Raw genomic sequence first — 18,238 nt, 5'->3', positions numbered from 1 at the left:
TTTTGATTGGTGCAGGTAGTGCAAATAGAGAAGGCCATATAACAGCAATTTTAATAACCAAATGACTTATATGAAAACTTTCGAATAGTTCAATAACCATTTTTGTAACTTTTTGAAGTTGAGTAACCAAAATATAAACTTACTAGTATTTTAGTAGCATTGGGTGTAATTTACCAAAAATAAAAATATCCTCATAATAATACAACTTATTTTGCACATATAAAAATATTTTAATTCTTTTCTAACTGAATTCGTACCTAATTAACTCGTGGCACCAATTTAATCAAGGATTTAAACTTTAAAATTAGTAATTAAAATTTTTAATTATTTATATATTTTAAAAAAGTTTTAACTAAGTATAATGTTTTGCTTACTATCATTATATAAGTTTATTCACAACATTAGATACAAACAATTATTTATCGATAAATAGTTCGAAGAAGTGGCAGTGATATTTTTCCTAAACATTTGGATTCAGTTCGAATTTTGGACTCATCATTTTTGGGAGGATTTTACATAAATACCACCTACCCTAAACAAGATCAAACTCAACTTAAAATGGATTAGGATAGTTATGGATATACCAAAATGAAAATAGTTATTTAAAATAAAATGCAATAATATTTGGTAAAAGTATAATGGAGGCCTTTACATTAAGAGTTGGATTACAAAAAAATTAGTAAATTAATCCATATATATTAGATTAAAAAGCAAAATGGTCCTTCTGTTAAAAACTACTTCATTCATTTTTACTATTAATAACTAGTTCTTATACGTCGACATGAGGTACATGTGGCAAGCCAAGTATAACTATCTGATTATTCTGTCAATCACGTTAGTTTTTAATAGTATAAATAGTCGAGAGGACTAGTTTACTCTTTAATTTAGCGTATAAGGACTAATTTGCTCATTTTTCTACTAAATGGGATAAAATGCAATCGAACTTCTAATACAAAGGCTTCTATCTTTAACCAATAATATTTTTTTATAAAAATTGATCCTAAAAATCAAGGTAGAACATAGTCTACGAGGCAAACAATAGAGAAATTAGCATATTAATTAAGCCTTTGTTTAAACCCAGAAGAGATCCAAAACTAGTTTCTTATTAAACAAATCAAAGAACAATTTGACTCCGTCCATAATTGATACTTTGGTGACTCATTGCAACTAAATTTGACAATTCTCAGACGAAGATGGATTTGGAGTTAATCTAACAAAGACATGCAAAATCATTAAGTTTTCCACATTTTCCCAACCATAAATCACAACCTGAACCAAATCTTACCAACCAGACAGCCCAACCCTCCTGCATTAAACTTATATAATCCCCCCCACCACGCCTTCTTTTCTTCACTCCAACCATCACAAGTCTCTTCAGTGAATCCTCTCACACACACACAAAAAAAAAAATGGCTTCTTTCAATTACATGTTCTTGAGCTTTGTCCTGGCTCTGTCATTTGCAAGCTTTGATGTTGGGTTTGGAGCCCGTCATCTTCTGCAACTGCCTCAGTTACCTCCAATGCCAATGATCCCAACTCTGCCAATGCCAACGATACCAACATTGCCAACGACTCAACCGTCTTTGCCGAGGCCAGGCGCGATGCCTCCACTCCCCGCCATGCCTAACATGCCCACTTTGCCGAATGTACCAAGGGCCACTTTGCCACCATTACCAAGCTTTCCCTCAATCCCAACTACGATCCCTTCCATCCCATTCCTCTCCCCGCCACCTGCACCGTCTACTCCATGAATCTTCTGCCTTAATTCTGGATGCCTATGGATTGGATTTTATGTTTTATGGTCCTATCATTTATACCCACTTATTAGCTGTTTGTGTTTGATGTTATAGATTAAGTCTGCTTTTTCTTTTTCTTTTTCTTTTTTTTACTCTTCACTACCATTATATGTTTGTCTGTAAAATTGGGAGTTTTCCCATTATTTGATGTACTTTTATTTATTCATTGTTATTGCTTATTATGGGATTATTTATTTATGTTTTATTCCACTAACTCTTTTTTTTCTTTTATTGGTACTTCTGTTAATCCCTTTTGATATTCATTCTTCTCACTACCTTTTTCTAAAAATGAGAAATTAGTAACTGTGATTAACCATTATTAAAAGCAGTGACAAACAAGTTTAGCTGCTGAGAGAAAAAGAAAAAGAAAAAGAAAACTAAATATAGACAAGATAATGGAGAGAAATGAGTAGCTATATCTTCACCCAAAGCTCAACCAGATCTCAAAACAGGATTAAAGGGGGATTTGAAAAGCCAATGAAATAATAATAATAATTTAAAATCTATGTATATTATATCTAATTTAGAAAGATAACAATTAAATTTATTCATAAATCGAATTAAATTGAGTTCGAATCTAAAATTTTGTTAAATACTTTGTTCCAAAAATAGTAATGGCAACTTTATTATAAATACTAATCCAATACACCTTTAATCCAATACAGCGAACCAAACGTGTCCTAACTGACTACTGAGTGTGTTTTCACCAATGGTGGATGGTGGATGAGGCCTTACCCTTAAGACATGGTGCTAACCTTGTTTAAAATATGTTTGTTCAACAAAAAATTTAAAAATATGTTTCAAGTTCTCTTACTTCTCGTATATTTAAAATTAAATTTTTAATTTTATTTTTAGGAATTTAGTTTTTCTATTTCTTATATTTCAAAATTTAAATTCAACTGTTGTTGAGACCGTTAAAATTCTCTTGTTAAATTTATTAGTGTGACATTTTTAAATGAAAGAAATATTTCGTAATCATATAACAAAAAAAACGTTGTGATAAACCTAAATTTAATAGAAGAATTTTAATTCTGTCAACAATTAGACTTCTATTTTTAAATGTAAAATATAGAGAAACTAATTTCCTAGGGGCTAAATTTCAAATGTGTAAAAAATAAATTAATATTTAGTTGACTTTTTTTTCATTATGATAATTAAGCTTTACCACTAAATTTTTTCATTCAATTTTATTTTTGAAAATTTTGAAGATAATAATTAATAAAAAAAACTTAATATAACATTTGGTACCTAAATCTTTTTTTAATTTGGTATCTGAATATAACATTTAGTATCTGAATATAGTTTTTTTTTAATTTGGTACCTAAATCTTTTTTTTCCAATTTGATACTTGATCCTAACACTTTTTCTTAATTTGGTATCTAAATTTTTTTGGATCCAAATTGATACTTGAACTTGAATTTTTTTTCCCTAATTTAGTACCTAAACTTGTTTTTAGGTTTAATTTGGTACCTATATTTATTAAATATTTTACAAATTACGCAAAACACTAATGGTGTTTTTTTTGTTATGCTACAAAAATATTGTCAGTATTAGAGGAAATTCATGTTAAAAAAATAGGTATTGAGCTATGCTTAATGAATTAATATTAAATAAAAAAGAGAGTTTTAAAAACTCAAATTAAAAGAAATTTATTGTTTTCAATTAATAAAATAATTAAATAAATAAATAAAACTAAAAGAAATTGAATATATATAAAAAATTATTATATCATTTGTCACATATCGGTTATACGTTTATTATTTTTGCTACCTCATAAAAAAATATCATTGTTAGCATATTGGAGTAATTTGTAAAACGTTTGACAAGTTCAAGTACCAAATCGAACAAAAAAAATTGGATACCAAATTAAGAAAAAGAGTCAAGTTTAGGTACCAAATTGAACCTAAAAAAAGATCAAGTACCAATTTAAGAAAAAATGTCAAGTTTAAGTATCAAATTAGAAAAAAAAAGTCAAGTTCAGGTACTAAATATTATATTAAGTGTTAATAAAAATAATATTTTTTGTTATTTTACTGTAGTAGTTAACAATAATAAATTAATTAGAATAATATTGAAAATTAATAAAATGTTTTTTTTCCCTATTTTCAAGTTTTTCGTTCATTAAAATATTGCTTGTTCGATTTTATTTTATTTTTCTTGACAGGAAGAACCCAATGTTTTTTGATACACTTTAGGATATTCAGGTGAAAAGCTGTTTAATCATTCGATGATACGTAGAAACTTCAATAGTATGTATATTATAATTAAATGATTCTCTACGGTACCAATCATCTTAAACATTTAGACATAAACATTAGTTAGAAGAACCAATGAGCTGAGCTGATGTTAGATAACCCAACTTTATTGGTAACTTCCATGGTTTGGTCAAGTGGATGACTTCAGTGCTTCATTCAGGTAGCTTCTGTGCCAACCACATGCACCAGTAGTTCACCAATTTTCAGTCCAATGCCGATGAGAAGATGAGCTAACCTCTCTTTTTCCTATCTCCAACCAGAGTGCTCAATTCCCAGTGTTCCAAGGCCTATTTAAGCCCCAAACACCAGGGCCTCTCCGTCACCTTCCTCACTCACTCAAATTATATATATTATCAAGACGACAACTTTTTTCAGTTTCAAACCTCTTGAATATGGCCTCTTTCAATTGCTTTGTTTTAGCACTGTTCATGGCTTTATCGTTTTCAAGCGTCAACGTTGGCCTAGCTGCGCGTCATCTTCTTCAGCTGCCAACATTGCCACCGTTGCCATCGATTCCAAATCTCCCACAGCCAACGATGCCCACCCTGCCGCAACCATCTCTACCCAACCCCGTCGCTCTTCCACCACTGCCTACCATTCCCACCCTGCCACCCTTGCCCAGCTTGCCTTCAATCCCCACTTTGCCAACTACCATTCCGTCCTTCTCCCCACCACCTGCTAGAACTACCCCTTGAATTTTTCCACTTCCACCATAGTGTTTGGACTGTGCACCTTTGCTCTACCGTGCCTCTTCGCTTTTTGCATATTGGGCATATATTGTGCTCCTCTTTTCTTTTCTTTTTTTCATTTTTTCCACCACACTTGTTTGCTGCATTTTCCTTTTTTATAGAGTTTCCTATATTGGGTTTATTGTACGACCAGCAATCAGTTTATGTTAATGTATTAAATATAATTCGTTTTATAAATATGATTAGAATTTGTCCATAAAATGCAATCCGTTGATAACAATATCATAATTAATTGCTTCATCCTACTAGCCAATTAAATTAATAGAAACAAAATATGTAAATAGTAAACATAAAACGGTACTATAATAAGATTAAACATAATAGGATAGATATAGATTCTCATTCCCTTATATGAACACAGAACTACAATGCAAGAGAGAGAGATTACAAGCAAGCCCACATTTAATGCATCCAACAACAACATTAATCAATACTACAATCTATGCTCTGATTATTTGATCCAAAAGCAAACTAAGTGTGTAAGCCAAAGTTTCCACCCCAAAAAAAAAAGAAAAAGATTTAAATCCTACAAACATTAACCTTTATTTAGCACTAATTATTTAGAAAATGAACGCGTAATCGTTCATGGTGATAGTTTTAATTCAGTGGATTCAAGGGGTAGTGTTGGGCAATGTTGGTGGAGCAGGGAACGAAGGGAAACCAGGAAAGCCAGATGCTGAAGAGCCAGGAAAGCCAGGTGCTGAAGAGCCAGGAAAGCCAGGTGCTGAAGGAGGGACGTTCGAAATACCTGGAAATGGCGGCAACCTATATTCCGGGTAAGGTCCGCTGTAAGGAGGAAACTGGAAGCCACGAAAGGGAGGCAAATTTGGAAATATTGGTGGGGTCGTCGTCGTTTCCTGCAAGAGACGGCGAGCCGTCCCCGCCCCTTGAGCTACATTCATGCATGAAAGTGACAGTGCAATGAAGAGAGGTAAAACGAGAAGACGAGCAGAATTAGCCATCACTGGACCTCAAAAATTTATAAAAAACAAAGATTGAGTTTTGAATTGTGTTGATGAAGACCCGGACTGGGTTTCTGTTTTATAGTGTGGGAGAAAATGTTTAAATGGAAGGAAGTTGGCCTCAGATTTTGGTGAGTTTGATTCCATTAATGGCCTGTAATTCTTCAACAAAAAGGGTTGGAATGAAGAAGGTGTAGTAGTACAGTTTTTTAATGGCTTGAAATATTGTTGTATTTACTGCTTGTCCCTTAGGTTAATCTAGCTAGTTGTTTAGATTCATCCATGTGTCACAATTGTTTTGAGTTATTCATTGTAGAGGGCAACTGTTACCTTTGCTTTTGCATTAATATGTTGCAAATTCTGGTTTTGTGTCTTGTCCAATTCTCCCCTCACTCTATGCTATTTTTCGGTAATTTATAAACTCACTCAAGCAAAAAGTAAATTATAATATAAATATAAATATAATATTCGCAATTACTTTAATTCATTTTCATTTGATAAATGTCATTCATTTATTAATTTTATTTATAGTAATTAGATGATACGGGTTTAAAGTTATTCTTATTTTTTTATTTTAATATAGAGTTGTTGATTGAGACTTGAATGATCTTGTATGAGCAAGTTGTGCCTAGTGTCACGAGTCATGAATCAAAGCTCGTGACCATTACGCATGAAATATTTCATATGGGTTAACTAATTACATGAACCTTGTTTAATTCACTTAAATTGGTCTGATTTGTGGAACATATAAATAAATTCATTTACTTGAAGCCTTGGTGGCCCAATGAAACACTCTAATAAAATTAGATTTTACAAGGTAATTAATGTAAATCCTAAGGGATAAAGATGTATACACTTTAAATCCTAAAACTTTCAATTGTAAATAGGCTTTTAACTTTGACCGTCGATGTAACTCAATCTAAATTTTCCCTTTTATTTGTAATCATCCCATTGTGCTTTATTATTAAGTTAAAAATATATATATTGAGAGCATTTATGTAAACACCTGATATACATTATTATTTTTTATGTATTTTTTGTTAATTCAAGTTACTTTCACTTTATTTTCATTGTTATAGATAAAATTTTAAAAATTTTTACTTTATGAGAATAAAATTGACTTAGACAGATTTAAATGAAAAAAGTCATAAGGTTCCGTAACACTAGCATAAACTTTTTTGATGCGTACTCCAACAAGACGTATGCTATGATTAGCACTCTCAAGCTAACTAGAGACCTTTGGTTACTAGATTAAAGGGTTGAGTTCTTCACCTTTCTTTGTATGGAGGAATCCATGTTCATTCATCCTATATTTTGCATGATAATTACATTTCAAATCTAAATTTATTTACTTGAGATATTTAAATACTTTTAAATGTTTTAATTTAAATTTAGATTTTATAATTAAATAAATAAATTAGTAGGAGAAAAGCTAGAAGACCCGAGCGGGGGTATTAATGGTAGTTGTCAGTAATAATAAAATAGATGATGATCTGTATGAACGGTAGTTTACGTGGGCTCAACACATTAATATACAGTCGGTCAAGATTGGTTCTAACCACTCTTTTAACTTTCTGGTTTTTATTTTTCCTTTTTCATTTGGGGCATTTTGCCATTTTTGATATCTTTATTACGATTCTATGAATTGAAACACTAAAATAATGTGAAATTAGCTGATATATCATATTTGTCATCATCTCATCACTCCCAATCTATAACTATCTATAACAAGTAGTTAGTACGTTGTACCGGTAGATGTATTGATTTTTTATTGAAATTGGTACCACGTATTAATATTGATTTATTTTGATATGTTATTTTAAATTCATTGATATTATAAAAAAAGTATTCAATTTATGTATATAAATATTTATAAATATAAAATTAATAATATTAAATAAAATTTTAATACAAAATATTCATGTATTGACCAATGAACAATGTTTTAATGTATTGATAGGACGTAGATTTTTTGTGGGCTAATATTTATTTCATGTATTTTTAGACATGTTCCTATCTCATTCATTCTATTTTTTATATTGTATTTTATTTGGTTTTTTCTAAGTCAGCACATCTGTCATGTTTATTATAAATTAATAAATTTAAAAAAAGTGAGTTTATTGGTTATTTTATTTTTAAGTTTAAATGATAATTAAAAAAATTATTCACACATTTATTTGCATTTCAATTTACTGCCCCAACTGATTTATTAAGAGAAAAATAATTATTAGCTTATTTTTTTAACCAATGCTTTTAAGGGGAATTTGATTCACTAGATATAACATTACGGCTCATAACCGTCGTGTAAGCTCACATTATAGAATAAGATTAAGATGTCGTAATATAAGGTGTAATGACTTTAAGGGGGAATTTGATTCACTGAATGTAACATTACAACCCTCAATGTTACATGCCGTAATGTTACATTCTGAAATGAGAATAGTGTTTGGATTGTCAACATTCTTATAACACTTTGGATTTTGGGGTTAGAAGTTTTAAGTTTTGTGGTTAAGGGTAGTGAGTAGGCTGATATATTGTGTTTATCTTCGTATTCTAGTGTTAGAATAAGCTTGTTGATTCGGTGGTTGGATATGTGTTTATTTGCCTCTTGGTTTTGGGTTTAAATCTTCGTGTGTGTTTAAAGGAGTAATTTTATTTTAGATTTGTTTCTTTTAGTTGCTAAACTCTTTTCCATTTTGTTCTCTATGACTTTTCAATTTTTCTTTCTTCCTTAAAAGAAAATATTCTGTTTCTTTTGATTCTTTGCTTCATCCATTTTATCGTTGTTGTCGGTTGTCAAGGGAGTTTTGTTCTCGAGTGTTTGGTAAATCAGAAGAAAAGAATGTAGGTTTTGCTTTTGAGGGTTTTGATAATGTCTCTTTCATTTTCTATTTTGTTATTGAATTGAAGTTTTCATTAATTTGTATGTTAATTGAGGTTTTTGAATCGGTTTAGAGGAGCGAATCAAACGATTCTGGTGTTTACTATTGCGTCTAAGGTGTGTATTCGGAAACTCCCCTATTTCGTTATCGAATTTTTTATTTGTTACCGTGAAATTAGACATATTTCGTGTTTTTTTGAAATTGGCCAATTGAAGTATTGATTGTTGTGGAATTGCTTGAAATTCTGAGTGTTTTTGGTGTATTTCTGAGTTATTGAGGGTTGGGGATCGTTTCGACATCAAAGGTACGTTTTGCAGCCTGTTTTAGTGTGGTTTCATGACCACACGGGAGGCCACACAGGCATGTGTTGCACATAGGCATGTGTCGCACAGAAGCAGCTCACACAACCGTGTGAAATTGGGAATTACGATTTTTGGGCAATTTTTGGTGCCACACGGCCTTGTAGCTATGATTTGGGGATTCTCGATTTTCACATGGGCGTGTGCCTTGGTCACACAGTCATGTCCCCTAGCCACACGAGCGTGTGAGATTTTTACACGGCCGTTTCTACTCTACACTTAATTTTAGCACATTTGGACAGTGAGTTACACATGCGTGTGTCCCCTCCACATGGGCGTGTGTAGCCTTCACATGGGCGTGTAGACTCCACATGGCCTAGGCACTTCCACACGGTCGGGGCACATGGCCGTGTGGCCCTATTAAGCAAAACTTCGTTCTGTGTCAGATTTTGTCTTGTTTATGTTCCTGTGTGTTTCGACCCTTGGCTAGGCTTTAGTAAAGGGGTTGAAACTCTGTTTTGGCTTGGACTTATAAGTAATTTGTAATTATTGCACTAATTTAATGACTTGTTTAAGTGTTAAGTGATGTTACCTAGTAATTAAGTATCATTATAACTGATTTTGAATCTATTAATTGAATATGAATATATGTACATTATTTCTGTAAGTCTGTTATTGATCTGTTTGCATACATACATTTGTATAAAATTTTGCGTTTGGTTGCGAAAAGAAGGAAGTTTGATTTGATTTGGCAGTTTTAACTGCAACATATTTGTACAGCGGTTTGTCGTAATGTATTGTACATATGCTAGCTCAGTTGCATATGGTTACTTCAGTGGCTTAGTTCCACATATGTGATGTGTGGGGTTGGATGGGTCTTTCGAGGTCCTATGTGGTGTGCATGGTTGGTTGAGCTTCCTATAGCTCATTCGTGGTGTGTACGGGGATCGAAGTGGTGTTCGGTTGGTGGGGTGGGTTTGTTTTTAATCCATTTTGCATTATACATACATCTGGCTGTGCGAACATCTGTTTGTTGAAAGACATGGTTGGGACATTGGTTCTGTGTTTACATTCTGGTTTTACAATAGCTTTGTAAGTACGTTTTGTTATTGAACTGTTATCTGAAATTTTGTTTTGTAACTTTGTCATTGGTTATGTTTCAAACTCACATTGAGCTCGGTTAGCTCACCCCTTAGTTTTCTCCCTTTCAGGTAGTCTTGTAATTTGAAGTTGGACTTGACATACCAGAGGTCTTGGAGTGATATGTTTTTAAACATGCTTATAAAGTATTTCTTTAATTCTGAGTTTAAATAAATGGTTTTGGACTACAAGTACTGTTTTGAAAACTTTGGTACAAATTTTGTGTCATATACATGTAAGTGTTATTTATATCAGTTAGTTGGAAATTGGGGATTTTATTTTCGAACATGTTCTTCGTATCTTGATATCGTTTTGATTTCGGCATATTTTGTTAAATGATTGAGCTCGATTAAAGCGATGATTTTTCGATGAAGCCTAAAACAATTCATTTTGGAAAAACTTTCTACGATTACTTTGGTGATCAATGTAACCTCCGAGATTCGGTCTAAACTTCTAGGCCGGGTTTTGTGGTGTTACAATTCCAGTCGTCGTGTAATCTCACATTATAAAATAGGGTCAAGACATCATAATATATGGTGTAATCTTATCACGATCAATTCCTTACAATATTAAATTTTGGACCAAATTGCCCTTTGTTTTTTGTTAGTTTTATTAATTTAAGGTTTTTTTTTAAAATAAAGTTTAAAACTAATTAAAAACAAAAAAAAATCTTAATAGTGAACCAGTATATGTCATACAATACAATACAATTATAATTATTTTATTTTGTTTATATACTAATTATAGTTAATGTTGCAATCACTTTTCATGAATTACTATAACTATGATTTATAAATTTACTTCAACATCATATATTTACTTATTAATATATAAATTATAATAAAAAATATTTTGTAATAATTTTTCAAAATTTTATAGAAATTGAGACTAAAAAATATTAAAGGAACTAAACTTATTTTTAAAAAAAAACAAATTCTATAACAAGAACAATTAGTTGACGGAATGTAAGATTACCCAAAAACACTTTTTACTCAATTGTCCTTGTGTTTATTTAACATTTATCAAAGGGTGTCGGTCACTCAACTTTTAAGGTGTTTTAATTGTGGTTACTCAAAATGAAATCAATGCAATTTCGTTACCCAATTTTTAGGTCGCTTTCATTTTATTCACCTAGGCATTAAATCTCTAATGGTGGTTGATTGTACACACCACACCCCACCACATCATATTTTTATTTTTATTTTGGTCACTTGACTTCTTGGTAGCTTTCATTTTGGTCACTCATAAAGCAATTTTTTAAAATATTGATTGAGGTAAATATATATATATAGATTAAAGTGAAAAAGTGGTAGAAACTAAAATAATCGATTAAAACAATAGTTAAATTGTACTTGTTTCTCTTTGCCGAAAGTTCTAAAATCCTTTTTTTTCAATATTAAAATTTTAAATTTTAAAACATTAAAATTAATTAAATAAATTACTGAAAATTGTTATCCTTTTATAGTGTCAACTAATTTGTTGCCATAATATAATAGTATTAAAATTATTTAATTTAATCTCCTAAAATTTAAAATTTATTTTACGTATTCAAATTAGAATCAGCTCAAATGACTCATATTTAATAATTCTTTATGAAATTCAAATTTCTTTTAATTGTATGATCTTAAGGGTCTGTTTGATAAGGGGAAAATATTTTCCGGAATTGGTTTTCCACATTTTCCAGTGTTTGATTGGGGGAAAATGATTTCCTATTGTAAAATATTTTACAAAACACGAGAAAAGAAGTTCCTGTTTTAGGAAAATGTCTTACCGTTTTGAATTCGGTAAGACATTTTCAGGAAAATGACCCATTCTTCTCCCCTTTCCCCTTCTCCTTCCCTTTCCCCTACCCCTTTCCCTTACCCCTTCCCTTTCCCGTTTTGAAGCCTACAATCGCCTCCAAGCCATGGCAGTGGCCTTCGGAGAGAAGTTGCCGATTCCCAAAAATTGTAGCCTTCGGCAGTCAATCTGATGGAAAAAGCTCTCTCCTTGAAGCTTTGCTTGGATTCCGTTTCAATGTGCGTGAAATTGAAATGGGTACTTGTCGACCTCTCATTTTGCAGATGGTTCATTACCGTTCTGCACTTGAGCCTCGTTGTCGCTTTCAGGTGGTTTTTGCTTTTAGAGTTGGGTGTTATTTATCCTTTTATTTTTTCTCAAATTAATTTATTTATGATGAAATTTTTAATTAAGTAATTTTTGCAAAAGTGCAAGTTTCTAGTGGTATATGGCTTTCAATTTGGCTGGTATTACTGACTTCCTCTTGCAACCCATTTTAAAAGCATAAGCTAATGAGGAAGTTAGAACTTGCTATTTCTGAAGATGTTTAAGTACCAAAGTCACTTCTTTGCTTGTACATTTGCATCCTTTCTCGGTTATACTGTTGTGCTGTTCTTTGTTAATAATGAAATTGCTGGATTTTATGGAAAGTAAAAATGTTTTGGTTAATTGTAGGACCTCCAATATATCACATTGACATTTTTCTTCTCATGCAGGTCTTGACAGAAACAGATCATTGCTATTGTGTTCTTGTTAATGCGCTTGATGGGGAAGCTTTTCCTAGTGAAAAGGATACAAATGATAGCAGTTCCAGTAACAAAGTACCATTGAGAGTAGATACTAATTCCATGAAGACGAAAAATAGTAAGGTTTGGGTCATTTCTCAGCTTTGTGATAATTTTTGTGTATTGATTCCATGATCAACCAGAGTTTTCACTTTTGAAGGAGGTACTTACAAACAACTGCTTGGTTTTTGATGTTAACATAAATGATGGAAGTGGTATATAATTGTTTTTCCTGACATTTGTTACATTTTAATGATGCCAACATTGAATATTTTATCATCATGAACTAGTTTTGTATATGTAAGTTTTAAATAACATAATGTTAGCATCAAATGGGCTGATGCCATTGATTCTGTGAAAAGCTGCTTAGGAGTAGTGTGCATGTAACCGTACTTTGAAGATCAGTTTGCTGATGACATGCTGCTAATTGTTATTGCAGCTCACACTTTTTTCTGGATTTGTCAGCTATCAAATGGTCCGGGATGCATATGATGGTACACTACCTGGAATCAATCTTTCCAAGAATTGCCTTCTGTTTTTATTCTTTCAGAATTTTGCAAAAACCTAGCTCATGATCTGATAAATATGTTCTGCTTGTGTTAATGTGAATGTGAGAAAATGATTGATATGTTAAACATATTCTGTTTTACTATAGTTTTACAATGGGTTGAGACCCCTGTTAGTGCCTTTTAATCAACATATTTTTCATTTATCAAAAATAATCATGGTCTGTGGAAAAACATGCACATTTAGTCTTTAAACTTGTAGTTGATTTCATGTCGAGTAAGCCTGGTCTAGTTTAAAGGGAGCAAAACATGTAGACTGCTTAACTTATGTTCTAAACAACTTAGCTTTTAGTTTATTCTTAATGTCTTCTTCATGCTTATTTAGTTCTCATCTCATATCATTTCGTCTTTTTTTCTCAGTTGGGAGTTCTGGATTTGGAAGTCTTCTATCAATGGGTCATTCCTCTGGCAAAAAAGACAGACTTTGCATGAAAGGTCCTGGAGGATGCGGGGAAGTTGAAGTAGCTGTTTCTGGTGTCGTAGGTCAATAAGAAATTCATCTTAGAAACTATCCTCTAAAATTCAGTTCCTTCTTTGTTTCTTATTTCTCAATGCATATCATCACCATGGTGTTATCCCTTATCATAATTTGATGTAAAAACATGTGTTTTATCTGATTGCAGGCCTTATCATTTCTCTCACTAGCCGCGGCTTGCTCAACTGCTAGTGTGACAAGTCTTTTGGTCAATGTCAGCTCTACATATTGCCCGTCAAAGATATGCAGTAGATATCAGTTGTCTGCAGCTATGACTTTCATGTTGCGGCTTCTGTCCTTTGTTTTAATTCTCTTCAATCTTTGGCTCCTTCTGTCTTTGTAGCGACTCGCAACTTCCAAGTTCCAACCCTTTCTTCATACACAAAAAGTTCAGCAGGCAGATCCTAACAGTTCCATAGATGTTCAAATTAAGAAGTGTACATTGACAGTATTATATACAAACATCAAAATCTTGAACGATAATTTTGAATTTCAATTTTTTTGAATAAAGTTTGCTGCCAATTTACGAGTCATTGATTCATTTATCTAGTTCATACGGTTAATATTCTAGCTTAATATTTGAGTATTATTATATATTTAATTTGATTTATTTAATTATAAATAAATCATTATAATATATGTAAAAACAATTTAAGATATAAAAATTTAATAATATATATTAATATATGTAAAAACAACTTTTCCGGAAAATATTTTCAGGAAATCTGCCAAACAGCAAAAAATATTTTACACAGATTCAATCAAACACCAGAAAATATTTTTCAGTAAATCATTTTACAGAAAAGTAAAACATTTTCCAGAAATCATTTTACGGAAAACATTTTACTGGCAATCAAACAGACCTAAATCTTTTATACTAAGCTAAAAGGCAAAGAAAAATCTTTGCAAATAATTAAATCAATTAATTTTATATTTCATACCAAACAAAACCCCAAAACTTTTTATTAGTTCTTTATCTAAACAAGAACAAGCAATTAATTTACTTAGCTGCAAGGATTTTTTTCTTTACTTTTAATTAGCATGCAATATTCAATATCATATTTAATAATTGTGTACGAAACTTGAGTTGATTTTGTTAAGAATAATCTAGAAATATAAAATAAAATTTTAAAATTTAAAAGGAGATTAATTAATTAATTGTTTTTTTTTCCTTAGCTGTGGAACTAAATTAAATTTCTTTGAATTTTTGAATTAATTACAAATTAAAAATTTGTATATATATTTTTACTATTTCAATCATAATATTTTTGGAAGGTTACACAATTTGCAATAATTTTTAATAAATAAATGTAATACATTTTAATTGATATATGCAATTAAATTTATGCATTGCACGGGATAAAAAATTAATATATATTAGATATTATAAGGTCTTAGGCTCCCAGCTGAGATGAACAACCTAAATTTTGTTCACGTATCATATCTATCCTGTTGACATGTACCAACAAAATCCTTTTATATATAATATCTATTGTTTTGTTTTTAAATTTTTACAAAATAATAATTTAAAATTATAATATTTTTTAAATTAATAATAAAATCTAAAAAAAAACTTTAAACGTTTTATTCTAAAATAAAAAATCTAAATGTTTTTTGTTTTAAATTTGTTTTAATATATTATAATTTAAGATTTTAAATTTAATTTAAGTGATATATACAATTCTTAAAAAATAAATAAAAAAACAGAGAAGAATTTTAAAATATAATATAATTCTATTAAATTTAAATAATGGTATATTAATTAAAATATATACCAAATAAATATTGATTTAATTTTGAATTTTGAATTTAAATAATATTATAAAATTATCACAACAAAATATATTTTAAATTCAAAATTCAAAAATAAACATGATATAATATTTATCATAAAGTTTAAAGATAAATAATATTTATCTTAATATTATCATAAAATAAATAAATAATATTTAATAATCATAAAGATAAATATTAATTATATAATTTCTATTTTGGTCACTCATGTTTTATATCGTTTCTATTTTGGTTACTCTCTATTAAATGGCTAACAAAAGTGATGATGTGGCCTTTTTCTAGCCATTGTGATAACATATTTAGTCCTCAATACTTACATATTTTATCAATTTGATCTTAATTCTAAATAATTTAATAAATTTAACCGTTCACATTTACAAATTCTATTAATTTTATCCTCAAACACATATAATTAAATATAAATATAAATATATTTAAACACATATAATTAAATCTTGATAAACTTATATGTAAATTTGTGATTTTTATAAATTTCATTCATGATCGTGCAAATAGAATTCTCAACAAAGAAACCCAATTTTCCTTATGAAACCTAATAAATAATTAACAAATAGAATGAAAAACGAAAAACCTTCCTATGAGTCTTTTATAAATCATCATCTTTTGCATTCTTGTCAACTTGAAGAATAGTGCAATAAGTTGCACCCATCACTAAACATAAAATTTATTGTAAAATTTATCTTCATCTAACTTATTTGTAATTTATTTAGAAAAAGATAATTTCATGAGTTTTAAAATTTTCTAACTTGAATTTTAGGGTTTTATTTTTAAATTTTTTAGATACATATATTTTTATAATTTATAATTTCCATTATATTTAAAAAAATTAACTTTTTTCAAAAAATTTTATAGAAAGTTTCATAATTGAGTCACTAAATCTATAGTTTCTCTTAAAAAGTATTCGGGACCGGCACGTGTATGATATTTCAGATTTTATGGTTTTTGTTTACTTTATGTTAGGAGGGTTGAAGGACTGACATCTTTGTATTATATTTTGTTTAAATGGGTTAAGTGAGCTATCTAGTATATTTTAAATTTTATTCAAACTTTTATGATTATGCCAAGTTGTTTTATCCAACGCATATATTGGATTGATCTCATAACCTATTTAAACCAAACCCAAAATCCCCTTTAGAGATATATAAGATATAGGTTTTGGTGGAGTCTTATGTATTTTGGTCAAATTATCTTTTAAAACCTCCAAATTTCAAATTTCAAATTTTATAAAAATATTCTTAAAATTTTGTAAATTTTACGATTTAATCCTAAACTCTCTCCCCATTAAACTAACTTTAACAAAAGTCTAATAATCACATTAATTAACTACCAATTAATAACCCACTACTTATTCTGAAGCTAATTCCCAAAAGTCATTCAATTTAGCTTTTTGAAATAGTTTGGTTTCATAAATCTGATCAAAATTGAATTTTTGAAAACCAGGGAATTACAAGATCTTATGTGTAAGAACTTATATTCGGCATAGAAGTCCTGCTGGATCCAAAGCATTACTTTCATTGCCGGAGTGATCCGCTCATTTTATCATTCATTTAATACACATTAAAACATAAAATATTAAGCACGCAAACCATATTTAAGACATTCATTAGTCATTTCAAACATATATTGATTCAAACGGGCTTTAAATTATCATTCAAGGCCAAATTAGGAAAACTGCAACCGATACTTTGAATGAATTTTTGAAACAATAAGCTCTAATGTTTTGGAGTACCAATACTCCAAGGGCTTGTACTGATACTTGAACATGAGAACAGATAACCAGGGTCAAATATAGATACTTGCCTCCCTTATTTCAAAATTTTGGCTATTGTTTGCACAAATATCGATACTAGAGGTTTGAGTGCTGATACTCGAGCCAAGAGGTAGTAATACTTGAGCGAGAAATATCAACACCCAAGCCAAGAAATGCCTAAGCCAATTCAAAGCAACCAAACATTAAGCAATATATGCCTAAACATACAAAACATTCAACCAAAACCATTCCATCACATTTGACATATAAAAATAAGTTCAAAACATGCTAATTAAACAATACAAATCAACAAATTCACAATTTGGTATCCTAAGTAAAATTTCTAGCTCGTAACATATTAAAACAATTCAAAATTCTTAATAAAAAATTCAAAGAAATATTATACCAACAAACTAAAGTATCCAAGATAATGTGTACCATTAAGCCCAATAGGCAAGATCAATATAAACAAAATCAAATGACTCAAAATATCAAATGTCCTAAGTAAGAACATGCCTTAACTAAGCTAAATTAAGAAAGTGTTTACGAAAATGTAGCGCGAAGACTTTGAGGGGATGATGCATGATTATGAACCTCTTGTGTTATCTAAACCTGGACATAAAACAATCTGATACGTTAAGCAAAATGCTCAAGCGTATTCATCCAAAATTTAAGATGTCATATAGAAAGGCTAACATGCAAGTGTCATGGGACTAGAACTTTAGTCTAAAAAAATGTGTGGCCTTAGGTGAGAACTTAACTTCAAATTCGCTTAAGTTAGTCTTACTCTAAAAAAGTGAAAATTCACAAAGGAAATTTTTTGAGGCACCAAAACTTAGCAAAAGCTAATTCAAATGGAAAAAAGTAATGAATGAACAAAAAAGCTACAAAAAAGAAAAAAAAAACAAATACACACCAAGTGTTTGAGTAAATGTTCTCGAAGTATTTTATTATTTTGAAGAAATACAACTAAATGTAAAATGGG

The 18,238-nt window shown here is 30.1% G+C and overlaps 4 protein-coding genes across 6 annotated transcripts; 3 read left to right on the top strand and 1 right to left on the bottom strand.

The window, feature by feature from the left end:
• Positions 1-1,409: 1,409 nt before the first annotated feature.
• On the top strand, positions 1,410-1,751 carry LOC121211280 (protein PELPK1). The gene has a single exon (XM_041083919.1). The coding sequence runs from the start codon at positions 1,410-1,412 to the stop codon at positions 1,749-1,751; it is 342 nt and encodes a 113-aa protein (XP_040939853.1).
• A 2,692-nt stretch (positions 1,752-4,443) lies between these two features.
• On the top strand, positions 4,444-4,746 carry LOC107928964 (protein PELPK1). The gene has a single exon (XM_016860283.2). It carries the CDS (start codon positions 4,444-4,446, stop codon positions 4,744-4,746), a length of 303 nt encoding a protein of 100 aa, XP_016715772.1.
• A 665-nt stretch (positions 4,747-5,411) lies between these two features.
• On the bottom strand, positions 5,412-5,762 carry LOC107920865 (U1 small nuclear ribonucleoprotein C). Its single transcript, XM_016850703.1, has one exon. It carries the CDS (start codon positions 5,760-5,762, stop codon positions 5,412-5,414), a length of 351 nt encoding a protein of 116 aa, XP_016706192.1.
• Positions 5,763-11,735: 5,973 nt separating this feature from the next.
• LOC107928974 (uncharacterized) lies at positions 11,736-14,221 on the top strand. Of its 3 annotated transcripts, none has more exons than XM_041082436.1 (5): positions 11,736-12,209; positions 12,579-12,731; positions 13,087-13,141; positions 13,574-13,696; positions 13,837-14,221. In XM_041082436.1, exons 1-5 carry the CDS (start codon positions 12,117-12,119, stop codon positions 13,878-13,880), a joined length of 468 nt encoding a protein of 155 aa, XP_040938370.1. In that variant the 5' UTR covers positions 11,736-12,116; the 3' UTR covers positions 13,881-14,221. The 3 variants fall into 3 exon arrangements, with proteins under 3 accessions (XP_040938370.1, XP_040938371.1, XP_016715783.1); XM_041082437.1 differs by having other exon boundaries at positions 11,737-12,120; XM_016860294.2 differs by having other exon boundaries at positions 11,757-12,191.
• The last annotated feature ends 4,017 nt before the right edge of the window (positions 14,222-18,238 follow it).

The sequence above is a fragment of the Gossypium hirsutum genome, chromosome A12, assembly GCF_007990345.1.
Source record: "Gossypium hirsutum isolate 1008001.06 chromosome A12, Gossypium_hirsutum_v2.1, whole genome shotgun sequence".
NCBI lineage: Eukaryota > Viridiplantae > Streptophyta > Magnoliopsida > Malvales > Malvaceae > Gossypium > Gossypium hirsutum.
Note: the sequence above shows the minus strand (reverse complement) of the source record. Positions and strands in the feature narration are given on the sequence as shown.